At 43.5% G+C, this 25,971-nt stretch overlaps 1 protein-coding gene across 2 annotated transcripts; it reads left to right on the plus strand.

The window, feature by feature from the left end:
* Positions 1-4,026: 4,026 nt before the first annotated feature.
* LOC147304690 (uncharacterized) lies at positions 4,027-24,183 on the plus strand. Of its 2 annotated transcripts, none has more exons than XM_086280942.1 (4): positions 4,027-5,242; positions 5,496-5,567; positions 15,031-15,210; positions 21,048-24,183. In XM_086280942.1, exon 4 carries the CDS (start codon positions 21,409-21,411, stop codon positions 22,957-22,959), a length of 1,551 nt encoding a protein of 516 aa, XP_086137068.1. In that variant the 5' UTR covers positions 4,027-5,242; positions 5,496-5,567; positions 15,031-15,210; positions 21,048-21,408; the 3' UTR covers positions 22,960-24,183. The 2 variants fall into 2 exon arrangements, with proteins under 2 accessions (XP_086137068.1, XP_086137069.1); XM_086280943.1 differs by having other exon boundaries at positions 21,058-24,183.
* Positions 24,184-25,971: the final 1,788 nt, after the last annotated feature.

Below are 25,971 nucleotides of genomic sequence, written 5' to 3' on the forward strand. Positions count from 1 at the left end.
GAGATTTTGAGCCAAAACCTCCTTCCATCAGTGAGAACTTTGAAGATGAAACGAGGCTGGGTCTTCCAACATGACAATGATCCAAAACACACCGCCCGGGCAACAAAGGAGTGGCTCCGTAAGAAGCATTTGAAAGTCCTGGAGTGGCCTAGCCAGTATCCAGACCTCAACCCCATAGAAAATCTGTGGCGGGAGTTGAAAGTCCGTGTTGCTCGGCGACAGCCCCAAAACATCACTGCTCTCGAGAAGATCTGCATGGAGGAATGGGCCAAAATACCAGCTACTGTGTGTGCAAACCTGGTAAAGACCTATAGTAAACGTTTGACCTCTGTTATTGCCAACAAAGGTTATGTTACAAAGTATTGAGTTGTATTTTTGTTATTGACCAAATACTTATTTTCCACCCTGATTCACGAATAAATTCTTTACAAATCCTACCATGTGGATTCATGGATTTTTTTTTCACATTCTGTCTCTCACAGTTGAAGTGTACCTCTGGTGCAAATTACTGACCTCTGTCATCATTTTAAGTGGGGGAACTTGCACAATTGGTGGCTGACTAAATACTTTTTTGCCCCACTGTATGTTAAACATTTATTTTGTGATCCAGAAAGAATAATAAGAGTAACATTAAAACTAACTAGCTGTCGCCATTGTTGGAAACTGAGCTGGGCTGCGCTATGAATTCTGGGACACAGCTTCTTCTTCTTCGGGGTTTAACGGCAGCTGGCATCCTTGTATATGCAGTGCTGCCATCTTCTGTTTCAGTCCGTTATTACACTCCTAAATCCTACTACTTATTCCTGCGTCTTTTGTGATGTTACAAAGCTTCAAACGACGCGTCGACTAGTAAATCAGTCGTCGACGATTTTGATAGTCGACGTAATCGTGACTAGTCGACTAATCGTGGCAGCCCTATGTGCAAACAACAGCATGTTTTCAGTCTCTTGCCACATCTGTAAAGACAGTAACATTTTTTTTTAAAAAGCTTGTACTTCAGTAACTCCTCATTAATCAGGAACTATGGATTAAAGTACTATAGTGTACTGTAATACTGAAAAAAAATGTAAGAGAAGAACTTCAGATCCTGAGTGTGTGAGGACAGAAGAATCAGCTTTATTTCAATTTTGAGGGATAAAATTTATATCTGAGTTTGATGGTTCTGTTCTCTTTGTGATTACAGGAGCTGCCCTCAGATTCAGACCTCAGCCCCATCAAGTGACAGCAGACAGATCATCCAACATGTTCACATGTTAACTGCAAAATGAACTGATGAAAACAGTACAAAGGTTAAAGTACCACATGTGCTGTAGTGAAAGCTGCAGCTGTTTTATTGATAAAGTTAAAGACAAAAAGTCAAAAGGATTAATCACTCATGTAACTGTGTCACTATATATCAGCATTAACAGGACCTCAGTTTGTATCTCAGACCTGCACACCTTCTGTTTTAAACACTTGATGTACTCAGCTGCATGAAGAGCATGAGATTTTGTCTAACACAATTAAATAAAACCTGATGAACGTCAAAGGTCATCATGTTGAATGTTGTAGTATGTTGAACTACAAACTTGTCATCTGGAATTCTTTCACAGTTTTTTGCAGATAATGTGTTATTTACCATAAAGTGATTCAGAGTTATTCATACCAGAGTAACAAGAGAGGATCATATATTTTAAATATATAACTTTACATAACTTTACAGGACTGAATATCATATATTTATATAAAAGTCTGGAGCCTTTGGGGAGTATCCGAGTATTTATGACATTACACAAACCAAAGGTCTCATCACAGTGTTGATGAAATGCTGGGTTTATCCATCTCCTGGGGCGGGCCTACGGAGGAGTGCTGAAGATTTCCCTGTGAGGGAGCTGCTGGTGAAGATCACGAGTCCTGCTTGATCAATGCCTTTGAGCTTCAGTGTTCCTGTTGTTTCTTAAATGATGCCTTTTTGAGTGGGTCAACAGAACTTCTGGCACAGGACAGCTGTGATGAAAGAAAGGGAAGAAGTTTCTCCAAACCTCTGGACCCAGGAAACCCAGCTTGGTCCTGATGGTCTCCCTCACTAGTTTCTCTCCAGGGTGAATGTAGCTGTTGATATAATATGGACTCTATTATTAAATGAAAAGAACAAATTAGACTACACTACTGAAACGTTCTGCTGATGTTTTTAAAGTCTCCATGTTACCAGGATGTAGAGCGCTCTGAAGATTTAAACCGTTTTAGATCCATTACACTCACAGTCTTATGTTAAAATCTCAAAGGACAGCATTATATTTTTGATAATAACAGTAACTCTGGGCTTCTGTAGAGTGTGCAGATGATCTCATCGCTGTCTTAAAATGTATAACAAAACCTAAGGAGTGCTGAATGCTTCAATAACACAGACTATTAGAGTAGCAGGTGTGTAGCATCGCTAACAAGCTAGCAACAAGCCTTCAACACAGTGCGTATGCTAGCGGCTAATCTAGCAAACGAATTAACAACAGAGCGATTTTAGAACTATAAGATGATAAACTGTGTGTCTTTTTTTATAGCAGTGACATGGTTGTATTTACCTTAATTAAACGAGTCGTCAGTCGTGGTAAACCAGCAAAACAAACTCGAGCAGCCGGGCTACGTAAAAAGTGTAGGGGGCGTGTTTGCGGTCACCAGCGGGTGTGTGAGCGGGAGCGTTACACAGTCGCTCCACCTCAAGTCACTACTCCAAATTTGCAAGATGGCAGCCTCCATCTGAGACTGAGACCTGACATTTTTTCGTGTGAGACTGATACCTGACATTTTTTCATGTGAGTCTGAGACCTGACATTTTTTTTGTGTGAGACTGAGACCTGACATTTTTTCGTGTGAGACTGATATAGGGTTGCCAACTCCCTGGAAAATAAATAAGGGACACCTCGTGGCCAGGGCCGGGCGACCCAGTTGTCTTCACCCTTCCCAGTGTGGTGAATTTTCTAGCTCTTTTTTTGTGTGTGAAATTATTTTTTTTAACCATTTGACTTGAATTTGATTTAAGTAGATGTGTATTCTTTGTGATATGAACACATGTGAAACAAATGATCATTTAGCCATTTATTTTTAGCTCAAAATGACAACATTAACACAATAAAACAGGTCTCCTTCTTAAACAGAAGCCTGTCATGCTTAACTTTTGAGAATATAAGTAAATCTTTCTTTAAAAGAACTCTGTCCTGCTTAACTTAAAATAATAGAAAACAATAGAAAGAAAAATATTCTTGTAACTGTGCACATTTAGTGCATTTAGTACAATTGGCTTCAGCTGAGGTATTATTTCAGCTTTTCTAAAGCTAATCAGCTGCTCCTGTTTGTAAACCCGCTTGTTCCCATGATTACGCATCATAACTCATCATTATTCATCTATGTATTACTTTTATGTATTAGTCATCTATTTGTTGTAATCATCTATCCTTGCAGTCGTTTATTACACAAAATAAGTTATATTATCACACTTCTGGCCACATAGCGCTGATATTCACTGCACATGCCCATATTAACTTTTTCCAGCCAGGTGTTTTCCTTTTCCCATTCTTCCCTTTGTCTGAGGGGAACAAACATTGCTGCTCTAACGCTGGGCTTACACTGTGCGATTTTTGGCCCATTTTGAGCCGATTTTTGAGTGATCGGACCGATTTTGGCCTTCATCGTGCATCGTGTAGTATACGTGGGGTAACGAGAAGTGATTAACACCTCACGACCAGCTCCCGATCATCAATCGCTCGTGAGGGTGTCACCACAGGGGCTCACACTGCTCGCGCGCAAACACGTAAACGTCGGTGAAAAAGACGGAGCAGCACAGCTGTGCAGCGTGTGATCTGGACACAAGCGACGGAGGCACAACTTGTAGAACTTTGGAAAGCTCATCCGAGCCTTTTCGATGTGGCATCACAAAATTATCACGACCACAACAACCATGAAAATAGTTGGATCGACACTGCTGCTCAATCACAGCTGCCTGATCATGTTTTTCATTAGCAATTTAGCAAAGTTGATGGTGGTGGTGTGTCTGTGTGAGTGAGAGACAGAGAGAGCGAGCGAGCGACAGATTTTCTGTTATAAGCTTCATGTTATGGAGGCACAGTGTGAGCACTCAGGTCGCATCAGAGCATCGGGCCGTATAGTGTGAGACCTGCATCGTGACCTACCAACTTCTAACCCCTGCGAGTCAATCGTGCAGTTTGAGCAGGAGCTGAATAACGTGACTGAAAAAAATCGCACAGTGTCTGCCCAGCTTTAGGTGTACTGTCGTCCGAGACTTGCACCGCAGTGTCGGCGTTTGTTTCCCTGTTGGCCATGCTTCTTGTTGTGGTCATCTGTTGTCTTCCGGTATTTTCTCTGTAAGCGACCTTTCCTCGACCAATGAGATGAGCGGTAATCTGAATTGTCATACTCGAATTGTCATAAGTGTGCTGTCAGCTCATTGGTCACAAAGCAGGAGAGGGGCTGGGAATTATGTTTTCAAACAAAGTGTTAATTCCATTAACATTTATAGACTACTTTTGATTCTCACTGTATTACGGGACAAAGTGCGTCCCTTATTAGCTCAATACGGGACGTGTGCTTTTGTTTCTAAATATGGGACGATTCCGTTTTTTAAGGGACGGTTGGCAACCCTAGACTGATACCTGACATTTTTTCATGTGAGTCTGAGACCTGACATTTTTTTTGTGTGAGACTGAGACCTGACATTTTTTCGTGTGAGGCTGAGACCTGACATTTTTTCATGTGATTCTGAGACCTGACATTTTTTCGTGTGAGTCTGAGACCTGACATTTTTTCGTGTGAGACTGAGACCTGACATTTTTTCATGTGAGTCTGAGACCTGACATTTTTTTTGTGTGAGACTGAGACCTGACATTTTTTTGTGTGAGGCTGAGACCTGACATTTTTTCATGTGAGACTGATACCTGACAACTTTTTTCCTGACACCTGACGATGTCCTAAAATGTACACCGTAGACAGGGCTCTTCTGCTTCCTGCTACCATGTCAAAAAAAAGATTTGAGCAAATTAATCGGGCAGTAAGATTCGATGATCGTCTCTCCCATCCAGGTCGCTACAGCAGGGACAAGGCTGTGGTTTCCTACATCCCCAAGCAAAGAAAAAATGTTGTCTTATTGAGCACCAGGCACCGTGAGCTACAAGTCCAGGACTCTGGGAAGAGAAAGCCCCACATCATCCTGGATTATAACAAATGCAAAGGGGCTGTGGATCATCTGGACCAGGTAAGCACAATTATAAGTCATTTATTTGCCAAATTGTTTACCGTTTCTCATTGTTACAACTAATAAAGTCAGATAATGTGACTATGATATTTTTGATATGAGATGATCGTTTTAGACTATGATAATTTTGATAGTTACAGTAAGGAGGGGGGGGGGGGGGGGTCTAGTTTGACGCCCACAGGCAGGAAGAATCTCTTGGTTATGGCTGTATAAATCTATTCATGTCACCTGATCATTTCTTTTTGTTTTGCAGGTTTGTGGCAACTACTCCTGCCGTAGGAGGACACGTAAGTGGCCCATGTGTCTGTTCTACCACATGATCGAGGTAAGCTGCTATAATGCTTTCATTCAAGACAGCTGTAACTTTTGATAGAAGACGCATATACACATATTTATGGCTTTATCTTATAGACTTCAATATCCCCGTGCTGTGCAAACAGGTGTTGCAGCTGTTTGAGCTAAGATTTTCAAGTTGTTCACATAATGAAAACCTATACTTTGTTTCGTGCGAGAACTCCATTCAAATGAATGTAATAGTCAGAAACACACTGTATTGGCGAAATAAAGCGTATACAACTTCATGAAGACAGCTCTAACTTTTGATAGGAGACTCAGATATGCGTATTTATGGCTTTATCTTATAGAATTCAATATCCCCATGTTGAGCAAACAGTTTTAAAGCTATTTGAGCTAAGATTTTCTTTTTTCTTTTTTTCTTTTTTTTACTGGTTGTCAAGATTTTATTGAATTTCCATGCTTTTGTGAAGTCGGGTTTACAAAATATAGAAGCAGGAAGTGTAAAAAAAAAGAAGAAAGAAAATAAAGAGATAATACTTTTTGTTCATGCATTATTATTATTCATCATGTTCTATTGTCAGTGATTTAGGTGGACTATAGTATACATGCACAGAACACACAGGTCTTATGTAGATGCGGGGTTGTCAGCACCTGACTGCTTAGCATCATATCCCAGTGATTTACTGATTATTCTTTTTTTTTTTTTTTTTTTTTTGAGGAGGCACGTCTGTATTAAATCACACTGCTTGCTCACCTGTTGTTATTTATTAAGATAATGAAGGCAGACTAAAAAGCGCAGCACACTATGCAGACTTTCAAACATCTAAGAAAGAAAAGGAAATAAAAGAAACAGATGAAATGCAATACAAACTCTGATCATTTTGAAATAAGCCACATTTTGTTTTTCTGTGAAAAATTCAACAGCTGCTTTCTGATCCGTGTAGCCAGGTACAGCTCATCTTTTTTTTTTTTTTTTGCCTGTCCCGTTTGGCTCTTTTGCCATCAGAATTGTTGTCTAAAGGCAAACAAAGATGCCCAACGGATTTACTTTACCAAATTGACCATCCCAGCCTTGCCGTAATGGTCCATTTGATTCACCTTTTATTGTTTATTTTATTTTCACTTACTGAATATGGGACAGACTTGACTGGGGGAAAGAAGGGGAGAAAGAAAGGGAAAGAGAAACAGCTGAGAAGAGGGACGGGGGAGAAGGGCAAAAAAACATAAACCAACAGAACGGGCAGAGAAAAAAAAATGCATATATTGATCACCTGGATCACCTGCTGAGAAAGAAAAAGGAAAATAAGCAGAAGAGAACAAGAGTACTAGAATAAACAACATCACAATGATATATGGGAATATGACAGTAAACACTAAATATTAAACATTATTGTGCAGCACATAAGATAAATAGAACACAGTGTGCTTTGAGGTAGGAGCCAAAAAGGGTGTAGTTTGTGGGTGTGATCACCCGTGTGTACACCTGTGAGCATGGACGCGCTTTTTTTTTTTTTTTTTTTTTTTTTAAAGGTTCCTTCATGTAATGATCTGCTAGAGGGTGTGGGGGGGCCACAGCCCCGTCCTCCAGGGCATGAAGCAGGTATGGAGGAGATCAAAACTCCAGACATCCAGAGGCCCCCAGAACACAAGAGACCAAGGAAGACCAACAGAGGGGCAGCCGCGCCACTATCCCAGAAAGAGCTGAGGAGAGTCCCAGATGAGGGCTCACTCAGCAGCCGCGGAGCAGAAGCCAGGGGGAGTTGCAGTGACGTGCCCGCGAGCTCCGCCGGCAGCCAGCCGTGCCTGAGTGACCAAGCCCCAGGCCGAGAGGCTGGGGGCACCCCACCTCCGAAGTGGCCCGAGCGAGCCCCAGGCTCCAGGCCCCGATAAGCGGCTGCCAAGGAGTGAGCCGGTGTGTACCTGGACGCCCATCCCCGGACACAAAGAACCACCAACGCACCGATGTCTGAGGGAGTCCGCCACTGGCAGGGGAAGTGGTGGTGGGGGGAGATAGGCCTCCAAACCTTGGAGGGCCTGAGATGTCCCCAGAGAGGTGGCGCCTGACACCCAACCTGACATATAGACACAGACATACAGGCACACACAGATACAAACATCCATTCCCACCCTCATGCTCTCATATGCACTTACTCCACACTCAACCAACGTGGAGACAGACATAAAGAGACGCTGTACACACGATCACACTCCCCAAGCGTACTCTACAAACCGGGTCTAGGTACCCTTGCCCCTGGAGGGGGGAACTGCACCCAGACCCAGGTGGTGTTACCCTTTTCCCTGCGGTGGGGGGAGGCAGACCGCCCCAACTCCGCAGCAGCAGGAAGGCCCCACACTCCAGACCGCAGTTGGACGGCCAACTCCTCCTCCTAGCCCCCCCGGTCCAGCAGGTCGCAGAGAATGGGGGTGAGAGAAGACTCCAAACCTCCCTCCACCCGCTCATTGTAGTGTTGATGCATGTGTGTTCTAAGGTGCATTTAAAACCCAGGAGGGCATGGAGCTACCTGCCAGAGAGCAGCAGGTAAGCGCATGGTCCCTCCTGCTAGCCCTCAATGTCTACGTGTATTTAAAATTGAGAGGTGGGCAACGACGCCAGGGGTGAGGTGTACACCCTGATGGTACTTTGGATTCCGTGTATCGTGCCCAGCCCCAAGATCCTACATGTATGTGTAATGAGAGTGTGAGTAATGTGAATGTCTAAGTTGTGGGATAAAATTGAGGCAGAGGCAGCCAGAAGGGGACAGGGGGGTTAGCCTCCTCTGCACCCTGGTGACATACCCCTACTCCAAGGTCCTGCATGTGTGGGTGGTTGTGGTGGAGCGGGAAGAGGGAGGCAGCTGGAGATGGGGAGGGAAGGAAGGGAGGGGCAAGTGACCCCTCCCTGGGGCCAGCTCCCCCACTGACCCCAGTAGGCACCCCCATACTCCGCGACCCGCCAGGGAAAGGGGGTCCAGGCCCATCCAGACCGGGGCCCAGTGCAGCAGCGCCTCCCGGCCCCACAGAGCCTGGGACAGTCCACCCAACCCCACCACAGAGAAAACTGCACCCACCCCACCATCCACTCATCTTCCAGACTACATAAGGCAATAAACACCCAGGCTGAGATCTTCCTCCACCTCTCCTGTATCTTCCCCTCCTGCAGAGGGAGCTCCTGAGGAGAGGAAAGCTCCTGCAAGATGTGACAATCTCCCCCACCAGTTGAAGAGCCCCCCAGGTGGCTCGATGCACCGGCGGCACCCTGCTCCAGGGCTGGGCCCCCATGCACCCACCCGCCCACAACCCCGGCAACACACCAACCAGGACCCAAGCCCTCGAGGCCCGGTCCGGGTCCCAGCCCAGAGACGGAGCGCCCCCAGAACCTCACGCCCATCCCGGACCCACCCAGGGGCAGCCAGGCTACCAGGTCAGTAACCCACGTCCGTCAGCACAGACCCTCCCCTAGCCCCGCTGCACGCAGCCGCGAGGAAACAGTCACCTGAGAGCCAACAGAGCCCCCAACTGGACATGACCGCTACCCCGGGTTGAGCCCCCCAAGGAAGATGCCTCCGGGGAACCCCCCGATGCCCTAAGCCTGTCCCTACCCCCACACCAATCACAACAGTGAAGGCGGGACCAAACTATGACCCCCCACCCCCACTAGATGATGGAGCTGATCAAAGGAGCCCAGAGCAATTGATCTGATGTGGTGGCAGAGGCTGTATCAAGACTAATGTAATCTAATAGATAATTTCTATATTGGTTAGAGTTAAGATTATTTTTATTTTTCCAGTTCATGAGGACTGTTTTCTTGGCTATGCATAGGGCAGTGAAAACCATATGGGCGATATTCTTTTCTGAAGTGACATTATCTAAGCTGCCCAACAAACACACTAAGGGGGAAGTTGGAATGTTACATTTCAGACACTTCGATAAGTCTTCACATATCTCGCGCCAAAACTTCTGAACTGGTGGACAGAACCAGTTCAGAGTGTGGATATAATTGTCCGGTGAATTTGATTGGCAGTGTGAGCAGTTGTTGGTAGACGTAAAGCCCATCTTGAACATCCGATGACCTGTATAGTGCACTCTATGTAATATTTTGTATTGAATTAATTGAAGACTGGGATTTCTAATTAGATGAAAGGTTTTTTTTTTAAACAATGTCTTTTTTATTAAGAGGTTTCCTTTTGTACACATAAACATCAACATATATATTATACATATAGACAGAAAAAAAAGAGAAGGATTACAGATGATCTGTACATTGAGGTTAAGTAGTACATTTAAGCTGTGAAATGAGTCCAAAAATGTATCTTCGGCTGTGAAATAAAAGAAAGAAAAAAAAAAGGAAAAAGGGAAAGAAAGAGAAAAAAAAATAATATAAACAAATGTATAATATATCCCAAAGTAACATAATCCCTGCAAAACAATCCCATTCATTCCCACCCAGGTCACTGCCTGCACCCGCACACTGTATTTCCACACCTGACTTAAGAGTTCGCTGAAAAATTCTTATAGATTTTGAAAAGCATCAAGAAAGGGTCCCCACATGTCTTGAAATTTCCCAGTGGAGTTCTGAAGTGAGTGTCTTATCTTTTCCAGTTTTAGACAGGCCATGAGGTCATATAACCACTGTTTGTGAGTGGGAGGGGCAGCGTCCCGCCACCTCAGTAGGATTGCCCTTCTGGCCAACAGGGAACAGAATGATAATGCCTGTTTTTTAGAGGCCGGTAGAAGCACCTCATTCCCACTGATGCCAAACAGAGCAAGAAGGGGGCCGGGGGCCAGCGTCACACTGAGAATTCCGGACAGGGTACGAAAAACCTCTGACCAGAACTGAGTGAGATTGGGACAAGACCAGTACATGTGGACCAGTGAGGCTTCAGCAGTTTTGCATCTGTCACAGTATGGAGTGATTTCAGGGTAGATACGGGATAATCTGGATTTTGAGAAATGGGCTCTATGCACCACTTTGAACTGGATTAAACAATGGCGGGCACATAGTGATGTAGTGTTGACATGTTTGAGTATAGAGGCCCATGTTTCATCAGAGATTGTCATGTTTAAGTCCTCTTCCCACAGTGTCTTGAGCTTGGATGAAGAGGTATGTGTCAAATTTAACATTTTATTGTAAAGCAAGGAAATCAGCCCTCTATTGGTTGGATTGAGTTGTAGAATAGTTTCTAGTAGTGTAGGCTCTGGTGGAGGGCTTGAGCCTGAAATCTGGGAACAAATAAAGTGCCTGACTTGCAAGTATCTGAAAAAGTGTGATGGTGGAAGAATATATTTATTAGCAAGTTGTTCAAATGATGCTAGTTTGTTGGCTATGAATAGGTCCTTAAAGCAAGTTATTCCACTTCTGTGCCATTCCGCAAACCCACTGTCCTGGGTAGAAGGTTTAAAGAAATGGTTAGATGCAATGGGGCTGAGGAGGGAGAAGTCACAAAGTTTAAAATATTTCCTAAACTGGCCCCATATTTTTAATGAGTGCACCACTACAGGGTTGGGAATGAAGTTGAATGAAGAGGATGGGAGTGGAGAACAAAGTGCAGCTGGTAAGGATATACTGTTGTCACTATGCAATTCCATAGTGACCCAGTCAGGACAACCACTCCGATTATGGTAAAAATACCAAAACACCAAACATCGTATGTTAGCAGCTCAATAATAAAAACGAAAGTTGGGAAGTGCAAACCCACCCTCAATTTTAGATTTTTGAAGATGCATCTTATTGAGCCTTGGGCGTTTACCCTGCCATAGATAAGATGAGATGACAGAGTCCAGCTTATTGAAAAAAATGTTGGGAATGAAAATGGGTATGGCCTGGAAAAGGTATAGAAATTTGGGTAGAATGGTCATTTTAATTGAATTGATACGTCCTACCAGAGACATAGAGAGTGGTGTCCAGTGGGTAAGGGACCGCTTCACTTGGTTCAGCAAAGCACTCACATTTTCTGTGAAAAGGTTTTTATGTTTTTTTGTCACTGTGATTCCCAAATATGTAATTTTTGTCATTTCAACTCTGAAGGGCAAGCAGGTGAAGTCTAACATACTGGCTTTGCTACTCAGCGGGAAGAGCTCACTTTTATTAAGGTTCAGTTTATACCCTGAAATCTGACCAAATTGACTAAGCAGATTCAATGCAGATGGTAGTGAGGCTAAGATCATCTGCATAGAGCGAGACCTTATGTTCTGTATTGTTTCTCCAAATGCCGTGTACCTCTTTGCAACTGCGGAACGCAATGGCAAGGGGTTCTATGGCCAGATCAAAAAGCAGGGGGCTGAGAGGACATCCCTGGCGTGTGCCTCTGTGAAGTTTGAAGGGTTTTGACAATTGGAGGTTAGTTCGTATTGTAGCAGATGGTTGAGAATAGAGTAATTTGATCCATGAAGTAAATTTCGCTCCAAAGCCAAATCTATCAAGGACTGCAAAGAGATAATCAAACTCAACTCGATCAAAGGCCTTTTCAGCGTCAAGCGAGACCACACATTCATCAGAGTCTGTAGAGCTGGAGTAGACTATGTTAAATAGCCTCCTTATGTTAAAATATGAATAACGACCTTTAATGAAGCCTGTCTGGTCTTTCGAAATAATTTTTGGAAGAACTATTTCTAGTCTACGGGCAAGTATCTTGGCTAATATTTTAGCGTCTGTGTTCAGTAGAGAAATGGGTCTATAGGAGGCGCATTCCAACGGATCTTTTCCTTTCTTTTTAATAAGTGTAATACAGGCTTCATAGAATGATCGAGGAAGAGATCCTTGTTCCTTGCAGTCCGTGAGGGTTGCACTAAGCTGCGTGGACAGTAATGAAGAGAAGTGTTTGAAAAATTCTGGCGGAAAGCCATCCGGACCTGGACACTTACCAGAGTGCATCGAAGCTATAGCCAAGGAAACTTCTAACTGGGAGATGGGTTCATCCAGCCTTGTTTTAAGTTCTGGTGGAATTTCAGGAATGTCAAGTTTAGCTAAAAACTCATTAATTGCATTACAGTCAGTTTGGGACTCTGAGGTGTAAAGCTGTGAGTAAAAATCCCTGAACACTTCATTGATTTTTCCATGATCTGTGACTATGTTGCCATCTTGTTGTCGAATTTTAAGAATACTTTGCCTTGCCCGAGAACCTTTTAGAAGGCTCGCCAGTAATTTATCAGGTTTGTCACCATGCATATAAAATTTGGATTTGTCATGTAAGAGTAAACGTTCAGTCGAGTACGTTGTGAGTAGGTCAAGTCTTGTTTTAAGTTCTACACGCTTTTTAAATATTTCATGACTCTGTTTGAGAGCATACTGTTCATCAGTCTCCTTAATTTGTTGCATTAACTTGTTCCTTTCATGGGTGGACTGTTTTTTGATTCTTGCCGAATAAGCAATAATCTGGCCTCTGATATACGCCTTAAAGGCATCCCATATGACAAGGCTGGAAGTCTCTGGGGAAGAGTTGGTGGCAAAGTAAAAGCGTATCTCATCCTGGATAAACTTTACAAAATTTTCATCCGACAGGAGGGTCGAGTTGAAACGCCATTGTGCAGCTTTAACAGGAGGATGTGGAAGAGACAGAGACAAAGTAAGAGGGGCGTGATCTGAAATAACTATGCTATGGTAGGCACAGGAGTGGACCTGCTGCAGACAATTAGTGTCAATGATAAAGTAATCAATTCTTGAATATGTATGGTGCACATGTGAAAAATAGGAGTAATCTCTTTTATGAGGATTTAGAGTACGCCAAACATCACACACTCCATATTCTGATAGAAAGGCATGAATGACAGATGCAGATTTGCTTAAAACATTGCTCTTAGTGGATGAGCGATCCAGGGCTGGGTCTAACCAGCAGTTAAAGTCACCCCCCAGAAAAAGAGAGTAGACATTTAAGTCAGGCAAAGAGGAGAATAGTTGATGAAAGGTTTTTAAGCAAATCTGAGACCAGAAGTTTAGGTCTAAGTTAACTGATAAATCCGCTTCCCATTTTGCAATAGGAAGTGATATTGATTCATCTGTTTTAGAAAGCATTCTGTATATTTTGGATAGTAATTTGGGGGTTTTAAGAGTAAGAAATTGAACCACACTTGGTGGTGTTTGTAGTTCAACTTGACCCGGTTTAAATTTCTTTTTTACTATGGATTTAATTTGTTGATATTCTAAAAATCTTTTCTTGTTGATCCCATATTGTGTAACTAGTCCGTCAAATGAAATAAATTCTGTTCCTTCTAGTATATGTTCTAAATATTTGATTCCTTTACCACTCCAATCTGAAAAGTTTATCATATTATTGTTTTGTAATATGTCAGGGTTGTTCCAGATAGGTGTACGTTTGCATGGGATTAATGAAGACGCCGTCAATTTTAGAAACTCCCACCACGCTGTCAGAGAAGAGCTGATGTTGATGCTTTTAAAGCATTCATGTCGTTGGATGTTTGAGCTGATAAATGGTAGGTCTGAGATCTCTAGATTATTGCAGAGTGCTTGTTCTACATCTAGCCAAGGTTCATCTAAGAGGGTATGTTTTAGCCATCCTGAGATAAACTGAAGCCTGTTGGCTAAGAAGTAATGCTGAAAGTTAGGCAGTTCTAACTGAGCTAAGATTTTCAAGTTATTCACATAATGAAAACCTATACTTTGTTTCGGGCGAGTTCCCCATTCAAATGCATGTAATCGTAAGAAATGCACTGGCTTGACGAAATAAAGCGTTTTTGTACAATTTCATATAAATACCTGTAACTTTTGATAGAAGACTCAGACACACATATTTATGGCTTTATCTTATAGACTTCAATATCCCCGTGCTGGGCAAACAGGTTTTGCAGCTGGTTGAGCTAAGATTTTCAAGTTATTCACATAATGAAGACCTATACTGTCATGGTCCTGGGTCCCCTGACCCAGCGTTTTTAGTTCCTTGTGATGTTTGTAATATTGTACTTGTGTGAGTTATTCTATGGTTTCTAGTTTCAATCCCTTGCCCTTCATGTTTCTCTGTGTCCCCTCTGTTCTGTGTATGTTAAGAGATTTTCTACATTATACATTATAACCAAATCTCTATAATACAATATAATCAAGTGTGCCTTATATTCTAACCAAGTATGCCTTATATTTTGTGTGTTCATATATTTTCACATAACCAAGCTTATTGTTAAAGAGAACATAATGCATTCCTTACCTCAGTGTGTGATGTCAGATAAGCATGATATACTTCTGCATTGTTATTTTCAGTGTATGTGTGCAAGGTCAGATAAGCTGAGATAATGCCTGACCTCTCCCTTTACAGTTAAAAGAGGAAGTACTATGTAACTTACTTTCACTATAAATAAAGAACCAAGCCTGCGCTCAGTGTGTGTGTCTTCTTAGAGACATTCACCCGTGCGCACGTTTTCTAATTACTCTCTGAGTCGGTCTGCAGTTGTCTTATTTCTCTTATCTGTGTTTGAACTAATGTCAACTCCTGACATTAAATTGGTCCTTCGTAGCCGGATAACTGACTGTTATTTTTAACGTCTAGTTTTCCACAGACGGTCTTCATCGGATCCTGACGTCGTGACGCCTGCGCTGGAAAAAATCTGTGCACAGTAAACAAGAAAAACCGGGAGCGTGAATTCGATCTCCGGTCAGCGTCTTATACAGGCCTTCACGGCTCCAGGACCCGATGAGCGCCGGATTCAAAACGCAGCGCCACAGTAAGGTGAATATGAAACACTGCACTCCATCAAGCGCTAAAATACGTTGATATTGAGATTTTCCTTTAAAATAGTGTGTAAACCTGGTTAGCGCCGACAGATCTCAGTCCAGAAGGGACTTAGAGACAAACAGGCAAGAGCGAAATTCTAGAAATCGCTGTTAAAAGTTCCGGTTGCTCTGGGAAGCAGCTGTAACGGAACAAGTTCCGGTCGCTCTAGGAGTGGCTGCAACGGAACAGGTTGAAGGTGTTACATAAAAAATACGGAAAATCTCAATAAAAATCATAAAAACGCGCTTTGTTTGTGTTGAAATACCGGAGTGAGTTGTCATTTACGACCCAATAAGCGGTCGAACCGCTCCTGAAAATTGTTTTCCTGTGTACACTCACGTATTGGTTGAAGTGGGAATTCGGTTGTGCGTCATCACGTAAAATCAATAACCGCTCTCTCAAATAGTGGGAAAGTAGAAGCCTGTTATTGATAACCCCCCCACTTCTTTGTGCCAAAGACGGTGTCACAGTTCTGACGTAATTAGTTCAAAATGGGTAATTCTAAAACCAAAGTCAAATTAACAGCAGATGAAGAATGGCTAGAAAAAAACTGTCAAAATGCAGGGAGAGTCAGTGCAAATAGGTGGAGAAATCCACATAAAATTTATTGTCCAGCCTGGCAAGGCAAATGCAACCCAGAGTCAATAACTGCTTTAAAAGCTGCTTTGCAAAAAGAACTATATGAGGAAAGAAGTCAAAAGAAAAAAGCAAAACGTGTAGCAGAATGGCAGCTTTTCAAAGCATGGGAGGCAGAAAATGATAAACGCAGTGCTAAACGTGCCCAAAAACAAGAAAATAAAGATAAACAGAAAACTGCAACGAATGATAAGAAACCCCCCCCCCCCCCCCCCCTTGTGCACCTCAGCCCACACACACTGCAGCAGCAGCTGCACCAATTCCTACGTCACCACTTCCTGTAATCTCTCCTCACAACCCTTTTCTTCCAGATCCCTATGCAGAGGCAAAACATCACCTTAATCTTATGACTAAACATAATCACTACAAAAAAGAAGGAACTGTAGGTCAGTTTCCAATGGTTGCCTTATCAAATCCTAGGTTTGGGCAACCCTGTGGGCCCGCAGACGGCCAAGGAAACATACCAATAGATGGAGAGCCTCTGATATATGCATTCCGACCCTGGTCCCATAAGGACAGAGAGAATGTGCTAAAAGATGTGCCACCCCTTAACGAAGGTTTCCAGCCGTGGCGAAACGCAGTAGAGTTGATTCGACATGGCTGGGGATTGAACGGCCATGAAATGCTGCAAGTTCTTCAAGATTTATTAGGTTTACGTTTTCCTAGAGCCAGAGGCCAATACACAGGAAATGACCAAAACGGCGACGTGCTAGGACCAGACACTCCTCAGTTAGGACAGGAACTAAATGACTTGTACGGCAGAGTAGAAGTTAATTTAGCCCCAAGGCCAGATTATGGAAAAATAGGAGAGTGCAAACAAAAGGAAGGAGAGACAGCATCAGACTATTTGGATCGCCTACGCCCAGTTTTCAGGCAAAACTCAGGGCTGAATCATGATCCCGATCCACAGTCTGCTTTTCAACAACAATTAAAAAATGCTTTTCTGAATGGCCTGCTGCCCAAAATAAAAGCACAAGTAGACAAACAGTGGGTAACTCAAAATACGGGAACACTGCCCGACCCTCTGCAGCACGCGGAACATGCAGTAAAAATACAAAGAAAGAAAGAAAAAACAGAAGGAGTTTTCGTGATTGACCCAGAGACAGGCTTTATAGCTTTCTCAGGACAGCAAAAAAACACAACAGGCTATAAGCCACGTAAGGGAAAGCAAAAAGCAGGACAAAGAAGAGACAAAAGAGATATGAAATGTTATAACTGTGGTAAAAACGGGCATTTTGCTCGAGACTGTAGAAGTGTAAGCCAAGAACAGGAAAGTGACGATGACAGGCGCAGACGACGTGATGAATGACTAGCACGAGAGGAAGGAAGTGAAACAGATGAAGGGGAAGTTTACAATATCGAACAACTACTGCTAGGATCAGAAGCAAAGCCAACAGTTATAGTACACGTGAATGGTGTCCCAGTAAAATTCCTTTGCGACACAGGAGCGTGTAAATCTGTTCTAACAGTAGAAGTCCCAAATGTAACTTTTTCAAAAGACACTCTAATTGTGAAATCAGCCTCAGGACATGCGACAAAACAGCAGTTAACTGTCCCCCTCTTTATGTCACATAGAGAAAGTGGCCGTGGCTGCAAAAATCAGTGCATCTATGACCCATCTTGTCCGCTGAATCTGTTAGGAAGAGATGCTTTAACAAAATTAAAAATAGGAGTTATCCCTGAAGAAAGTGGCATGCAAGCCAGACTCCTACTCTCTGACAGTCAGAGCCAAACTGAAGACATTTTTGTTTGTGAAGGTTTAGGTGAGCCAAATTATTACTGGACCTTAGATTTACCAAAACTTGAACCTCTAGAGGCCAAAGCTAATATGTACTTACCTGAACACTCACACAGGCAGGACCCAGCGAAATACCACAACACCCTGTGGTATAAACACGTCCCAGGCCCAGACAAAATTTATGATCAGCAAGTACACAGATTGGGACCACAAAAATTAGTCCTACAACACCTGTATGTGACACAGAGTGGCAATGCAGTATGCTCAGTGTTACAGACAGACGCAGTGCAGTGCATAAACAAAATGTTGAACCCTCATGTATCTGTTGCACGCAACGACCAAACGTCTGAGTTGGGTACAGTGCTGAGATCTGTAGAAATGGACAGATATGACAAAACAGAGTGTGATGGCTGGCAAAAAGGCCGCAGGACAGGCTGCATGAGATATACTTTATGCTGGCCATTAACCACCACGCCGGCTACACACTTAACCACAACAGAACAAGATGAATGACAAGTGTTAACATTTGAAACATACCCTGAACTAGAAAAGCTACCACAAACATTATGGTCTCAAGGACCCACAGATGTAGGCCTAATAAAAGGAGCAGATCCAGTAGTGGTGAAAACTACAACCACATACAGGCCTGTGAAACCACAATATCCCTTGAGTGCAGAGGCGAGAGAAGGAATTGGACCAGTCATAGCAGACATGCAAAAAGCAGGTATTCTCGTGAAAACTAATGAAGCCACGAGTAATACACCAATTTTTCCAGTAAAAAAGGCTAATACAGGAAAATATCGCCTAGTTCATGACCTAAGAGCAATAAACGAGGTAACAGAGCAAATACCTCCAGTGGTTGCTAACCCACACACAATTTTAAATCAAGGAACACCAAAGGAACAGTGGTTCTCTGTAATAGACTTGTCCAATGCTTTCTTTTCTGTGCCTCTACACCCTGACTCACAGAAGCTATTCGGATTCACCTTTGACAATCAAAAGTATACTTATACAAGGTTGCCTCAGGGATTCCAGAATAGCCCCACTCTTTATGCAGAGGCTTTGAGAAAATCAATGTCATCTTGCTCCCTCCCTGCTCCAGGGCAATTCCTGCTGTATGTAGATGATATATTGATTACAGGCCATACACAGGATGAGTGCAAAGCAAACATACTGGCAGTTTTGCAACATCTAGCAGAGCAAGGCCATAAAGTCTCACAGCATAAATTGCAGTTGTGGAGCCAGGAAGTGATATACCTTGGCCACAAACTGACAGGACAAGGCAGGCAGCTGTTAGACAGCAGAAAAGTAGCTGTACAAAATGCTCCTAAGCCAATTACCAAACAACAAATGATGAGTTATTTAGGTCTGTGCAATTTCTGTAGATGCTGGATTCCAGAGTATGCACTGCTGGCCCAGCCACTACAGAACCTCATTTATGGTAAAGACCTAGCATTAAAAGACAAAATACAGTGGACCCCAGAAGCAGAAAAAGCTTTCATTGATTTAAAAATAGCATTGCAAACATGTACCGTCTTAGCATTACCAGACTATGAAAAACCTTTTATTCTCCATGTTGATGGTGCAGGAGGGTACATGAAAGCAGTCTTAACTCAAGCTTTTGGAGAAAAACAACGCCCATTAGCTTTCTATTCATGCAAACTTGACTCTGTAGCTGCTGGATTACCTACCTGTGTTCAGGCATGCGCAGCAGCAGCAGAGGCAGTTAAAAAATGTGCAGACATTGTTCTGGGACATAAGTTGATCATCAAAGTCCCACATGCTGTGACCTCTATTTTGCTCCAAGCAAATCTCTCTTTCCTCACACACGCCAGACAACTTTCTTATGTGGGGATTTTATTTTCGCAATCACACATAACAATAGAGAAGTGTCGCCAGCTGAACCCAAGCACACTTTTGCCGACCCCTCTGGATGGAGAACAACATTGTTGCATTAAAAAATTAGAGGAAGACACAAAACCTCGCACTGATATACATAGTTCCCCCCAGAGCAGTTTCAGTAATGTTTTTGTAGACGGCTCAGCGTCAAAAGACATTTTCGGTAGAAATTGTGTGGGTTACGCGGTCACAACTGTTGATACAGTGGTAGAGGCAAAAGCTCTCAGTTCCTCAAACTCTGCTCAAAGCGCAGAACTGACCGCGGTCATTAGAGCATGTACACTGTACGAAGGTCAAAGTGTCAATATACACACAGACAGCCAATATGTCTATTCAGCAGTTCACCATTTTGCGAAAATATGGCAAAACAGAGGAATGACAACTTCCTCAGGCAACCCAGTTCAACATGCAAACCTTCTAAAAAAGCTATTAGAAGTGATAACATTGCCAAAAGAATTAGCACTATGCAAATGTGCAGCTCATCAGAAAGATGACACAGAAATAACAAAAGGAAATAACTTTGCTGACAAAGCAGCCAAAGCAGCTGCAGAAAAACACATTGATGTTTTAACAACAGAAACCATAGATTTAATACCATTACAAATACTAGCAGATGCACAAAAGACAGCATCACTGAGTGAACAAAAATCTTGGTTGAAAGATGGAGCAGAATTAAAAGACAATCTCATGATGTGCAATGGCAAACCAGTTCTTCCAAAATCTTTGCATAAAACTGCCGCCTTAGTGACACATTCCAAGACTCATGTGTCATCAGGAGGGATGGTTTCTATACTTAATAAACAATTCTATACAAAAAATTTTGAAAGTTCAGCAAAAGAGTTTATTAGAACATGCATGATTTGCCAAAAACACAATGCTCAGGGCAATTTAAGACCAAAGCGAGGCCGGTTTCCTATACCGCCACACCCATTTCACACTATCCACATGGATTTTATTGAACTAAATGAATCTCAGTCCTCCAAGTATGCACTTGTGATAATAGATGTATTTTCCAAGTGGCCAGAAATATACCCAGTGAAAAAAGCAGATGCAATCTCAGTAGCAAAATGTTTGTGCAACCATTTCATTCCAACATATGGCATTCCGTCTCTGATAAGATCAGATAATGGTACACATTTTGTAAATGAAGTAATAAGTAAAGTTTCTGAAGCTTTAGGTTTCAGCATAAAACATCACTGTTCTTATCATCCACAAAGTGCAGGATTAGTCGAGAGAACTAACGGCACAATTAAACAGAGATTGAGGAAATGTATGGAGGAAACTAAAAAACCATGGCCTGAATGTCTAAGCTTAGTTAAGCTATGGATGAGAATAACTCAGGGAGCAGGTGGTCTAACACCATTTGAGGTTGTACATGGCAGACCCTTCCCTCTCCCCATAACTAGTGAGCCAATTAATAAATCTATTGCCGAAACAACAATGGCAGAATGGATGACAAAACTGTTTGAGAATAAAGAAGTGATTTTGAACAATCAGCTGCCGTGTGATCCATCTCCAGTCTCTTGCAGGTTGAACCCCGGTGATTGGATTCTGATTAAAGTCCTCCAGCGGAAAAACTGGAGTGCTCCGCGGTGGGAGGGTCCATTCCAAGTGTTGCTGACTACACCGACAGCTTGTAAGATAGCTGAAAGACCTTCGTGGATCCATTAAAGTCACGTGAAGAAAGTGTTTGCACCACAATAAGACGCCGGTTCCCCCGACTCTTTGGTGTCCCCTGGTGGAGGGAAAGGCTGATTGGGTATATCCCGCCTTTTACCTTCTCGCCAGTGGTCTACTCACCTGGAGCCCGGGTGTGCCTGGTCGCCCTGAAGAACAAACACATAATAAAGAGTGACCCATCCCACCAAAGAGAAGAACCAATGACAACACCGGGGACGCCTGAAATAGAGGAAACCAGCCCAATGAATCTAGGAGAAGAAGAGCCACCAGCCCCAGCCCCAAAGCTGTTATGCTTAAGTGCTTGTCACTTTGAACGGAAACGGTTCATGTGCCGCCTGATCTGTCTGATGGCCGTCATCTTAGTGATGATGCTCTTCTGGCTGATACCTGGAAGAGCCCACAGAACAGCACCAACTATTCCCCGTCTCAAGAGGTGGACCCATGACAATTCCCATCTGACCGAAATGACCCAAGATCACATTCACCCTTGGATGAACAATGCCTGGTACCGATACCTATACAATACAATAGAAGAAAAAGACTGTTATGTCTGTTCTCACATGCCTAGTACTTCAGTCTACCCCACCATATATGGTCGCATGACGAACAGTCACTGGCAAAGTGAATGTGCAGCAAGTTTCGCCAGCATTGGAAGACAACATTATGCAATCAGAATTGGAGCTTCACTCCCATGGGCAAAAGGCCTGAAGGATGGAACCTGTGACGACAAATTCTGGGTAGATATGACAGTAAAAAACAGAAATGCTTCTGTCCCTTTCCCTGTTTTTATGACCCCTACAGAGAAGCAGCATCCTCTGTGCTTCTACCAAGCAGCAGAGCAAGGACGCCACCCCCTGGGCCAGACCAGCAACTGCAACACAACCTATGGAACAGTACCATACGGGACAGTCAAACTACATCGACAGGTAAATGGTACTTATTGGGTACAAGGTATGGCATGGCTGTGCGGACAGCGTGCATACTTTATGCTGCCACCCAATTGGTCAGGATGCTGTGCACCTATCTTCATTTCAGATCACACTTTTAAGATAACAGTGCACAACAAGACCAGAGTTAAGCGCGATGTAGAAATCAAGCCTCATGATTCAATCCTTGGAACTGACGTTCCAGAGAACTTCAAACTCTGGAACACCGGCGAGAAGGTAGTCCACGCTCTGTTTCCCTGGACAGGAGTAGGAAAGCACGCACTACGAATAGAGACTTTAGACTATCGTTTTGGACTGTTTTTGAATGCTTCCACCCGCATTGACAAATCACAGAATGAAGAAATTGATGCAATCCGCATCACTGTCATGCAACACCGAGTAGCTTTAGACATTATTCTTGCAGAGAAAGGAGGTCTCTGCATATTGTTTAACAAGACATGTTGCACTTACATACCTGACAACATACACTCATTAAACATGACAAATGCTTTGAATGTTCTGAAACAACTGAGAGACGCTCAGCAACAGGACTACGTAACCGATGAGCAAGGCTGGTGGGACTGGTTGCTGAACGGCTCCTGGAAATCTTTGCTGATTAAAGGACTGTTGGCCCTCTGCAGTATGATGTTACTATTTTGCATTTTTGCTGCTTGCATTATCCCTTGTCTGAGACGCATGGTGATGAATATGTTTAACCATACTTTAGGAAATTATGTCTTGATCCAGAGAAATGTTGAGGATCCCTTTCGCCAGTATGATATGCTAAACATGGAGGAAAGAGTGGAGAATTTCTATTCTTATTAGGAGCTGTTGTTTAAATACTTCACTGAATGACATGCAAGTTGAAAATGTGATTTAACAAGTGACTATGCATTGATATAAACCTGTGAAATATATTAACATCAGGAGGGAAATGTTAAGAGATTTTCTACATTATACATTATAACCAAATCTCTATAATACAATATAATCAAGTGTGCCTTATATTCTAACGAAGTATGCCTTATATTTTGTGTGTTCATATATTTTCACATAACCAAGCTTATGTCATGGTCCTGGGCCGTGTTGGCCCAGTATTCTTAGTTTCCATGTATTTTTGTATATTCGTTCCTTATTTAGACCATGTTTTCTGAGTTGCCCTGTTGTGTTGTTCCCTAAGTGTTTTCCCTTCATGGCTTTTACCCCCTGTGTGCCCCTCTGTGTATCTGTGAGCCCTCGTCTCTCCTTATGTTTTATTCCATGTTTCCCCTGCCCTTTATGTCTAAGTTCTCCCCGCGCTCTCTCTCCCCCCTGTGTGCCCTCTATGTATTTATGAGCCCTCGTCTCCCTTTGTGGTTGTTTCATGTTTCCCCAGCCTGTTATGTCTGTGTTTTCCCCGTGCTCTCTCTCCTCCTGTCTGAACCTCTGTGCCTGTACCCGTCAGTGTTATGTTCACCCCGCCCTGTCTCGTTATGGTTATCTGTGTCACCTGTGTTCCCCGTGTGTTCCCACTTTCCTCGTTAACCCTCTGTGTATTTCTGTCTGCGTCTTCCTCTGTTCGGCGTCGCGTTCTCCCTCATGTTGTGTGTGTTCCTCCCTGTGTTTCTTGGCGAGCTTTGTATTTAGTTTTCCCAGTTTAGTTTTGTATTTCCTACGTTCTGCCTCTCCAGCATTAAAGCTGTAATTTTTGAGTTCATCCCCGTGTCTGTGAGTTTTGCATTTTGGGTCCTCCTCCTGCCTGCCACACAGCGATCCATGACAGCTTATTGTTAAAGAGAACATAATGCATTCCTTACCTCAGTGTGTGATGTCAGATAAGCATGATATACTTCTGCATTGTTATTTTCAGTGTATGTGTGCAAGGTCAGATAAGCTGAGATAATGCCTGACCTCTCCCTTTACAGTTAAAAGAGGAAGTACTATGTAACTTACTTTCACTATAAATAAAGAACCAAGCCTGCGCTCAGTGTGTGTGTCTTCTTAGAGACATTCACCCGTGCGCACGTTTTCTAATTACTCTCTGAGTCGGTCTGCAGTTGTCTCATTTCTCTTATCTGTGTTTGAACTCATGTCAACTCCTGACAGTGTAGTCTGTGTCTGCATGTTTGAGTTCCCCTCTGTGTCTCTCGGTTCTTAGAGTCCTCTGCCTTATGGTTTATGTCTCTGTGTTTCTTAGTTGCTGTCTCCACTGTGTCAAGTTTGCGTCTCTGTATGATACTTCCTGTTTTACTTTGATGGTCCGTGTCTTATGTGAATGTGTCCTGCTTTGCTTGTCTCGTCAGTCCTGATTTCTCCCAGCTCTGCCCTCCTTTTGTGTCTCATTCCCCTCGTTACTTCCCAGTGTATTTAAACCCTGTGTTTCTCTGAGTCAGTGTCGCGTTGTCCCTCATGCTGTGTGGATCTCCCTGTGTCTCTCTGTGGGTTTAGTTTGTGAGTTTCCAGTTTAGTTTGCTTTGTTTGACTTTCTCCTGCCAGCGAATAAAGCCGAGTTGTTTGTGTTTAAACTTCGTGCCTGAGTGCTTGCCTTTTGGGTCCAACTCCTGCCTGCCGCACAGCGATTCATGACATATACTTTGTTTCGGGCGAGTTCCCCATTCAAATGCTTGTAACAGTGAGAAACGCACTGTCTTGACGAAATAAAGCTTTTTTGTACAACTTCATATAAATAGCTGTAACTTTTGATAGAAGACTCAGACACAAATATTTATGGCTTTATCTTATAGACTTCAATGTCCCCGTGCTGGGCAAACAGGTTTTGCAGCTGTTTGAGCTAAGATTTTCAAGTTATTCACGTTGTCATGGTCCGCGGCCCGGCGTCTGAGGTGCTGATGGGATGCCCACGCCCACGGGCGTGGCTGTTAACTCCACACCTGCACCCCATCCCAGGCGATCATCAGGTGGACCATTTGATCCAGCCCAGCCTGCTGCTCCACGCCAGTCCGTAGTCATCTCACAGCGGTAACGTACACCTGCGGGAAAGCGATTGTGAAAACTCATCTGTCTGAACTAGCGCTTATTCTGTCCTGTGCACTCAGATAACAACTCGGCGTGTTTTTTGAGCCACCTGCCTGTCCACCCACCCGTCTGGAATTTGGATCGCCTTCAGTACTCGCCACCTCGACTTTCCTGGAGCTCCCCCGCGGACCCTCACCCCTCCCTCCGGCTCCCACGGCCCCAGTCATTGTAAGACTCATACTCTTCCCCCACGTATGCTGCTATTTCCCTGCGCCCCAATAATTCTTTTCCTTTTTTTGTTGCAGCCTCCCACAGTCCCGTTTTCGGCGTTGCTGCGCGACTCATCTCCCGGTCCCTTGGTTTCTCTAGTTTCACGCGTGTTTTCCTTCTACCCTCCCGGGACACCTTCAGTTAAAATAAAGTTTATTTTCTCATACTCCTGTGTGTGTTGGCTCTGCTTCTGGGTCCAGCTTGTGCGCTGAACTTTGGTTCATGACAGTACGGACTGGCCAGTATGGACCCAGCAGACCCACTCCGCTCCGCCATTAACAAACAGGGCGCTATTCTCGGTCGCCACGATCAGCAGCTCCAATCACTCCAAGACCGTTACCAGGAGCTTAGTGACACTCAGGATCAGCTGCGAGCCAAGCAGCCCGACCCCGTACACCGCAACGTTTCACCTCCGCCGCTGGAGCCCTTCCACGGGGAGTTAGACCTCTGTGGGGGGTTCCTTTTCCAGTGCTCCTTATTCTTCAGCCTTACGCCGCATGCCTTCCCCACGAATGCTGCTAAAATTTCCCACTTTGTGGGGTTGTTACGGGGACGAGCTTTAGCATGTGCTGAGGCTTATTTAACCTCTCACCCCATTCGTGGTTGCGATTA

This window comes from Aulonocara sp. 'chitande type north' Nkhata Bay, linkage group LG22 (genome assembly GCF_057382095.1).
Source record: "Aulonocara sp. 'chitande type north' Nkhata Bay isolate Kocher_YH1m ecotype deep benthic linkage group LG22, A_spYH_male_GT1.1, whole genome shotgun sequence".
Lineage (NCBI taxonomy): Eukaryota > Metazoa > Chordata > Actinopteri > Cichliformes > Cichlidae > Aulonocara > Aulonocara sp. 'chitande type north' Nkhata Bay.

What these genes read in the sequence shown, in the direction of transcription:
- LOC147304690 (XM_086280942.1), top strand. Translation starts at nt 21,409, where the DNA reads ATGACAACACCGGGGACGCCTGAAATAGAGGAAACCAGCCCAATGAAT.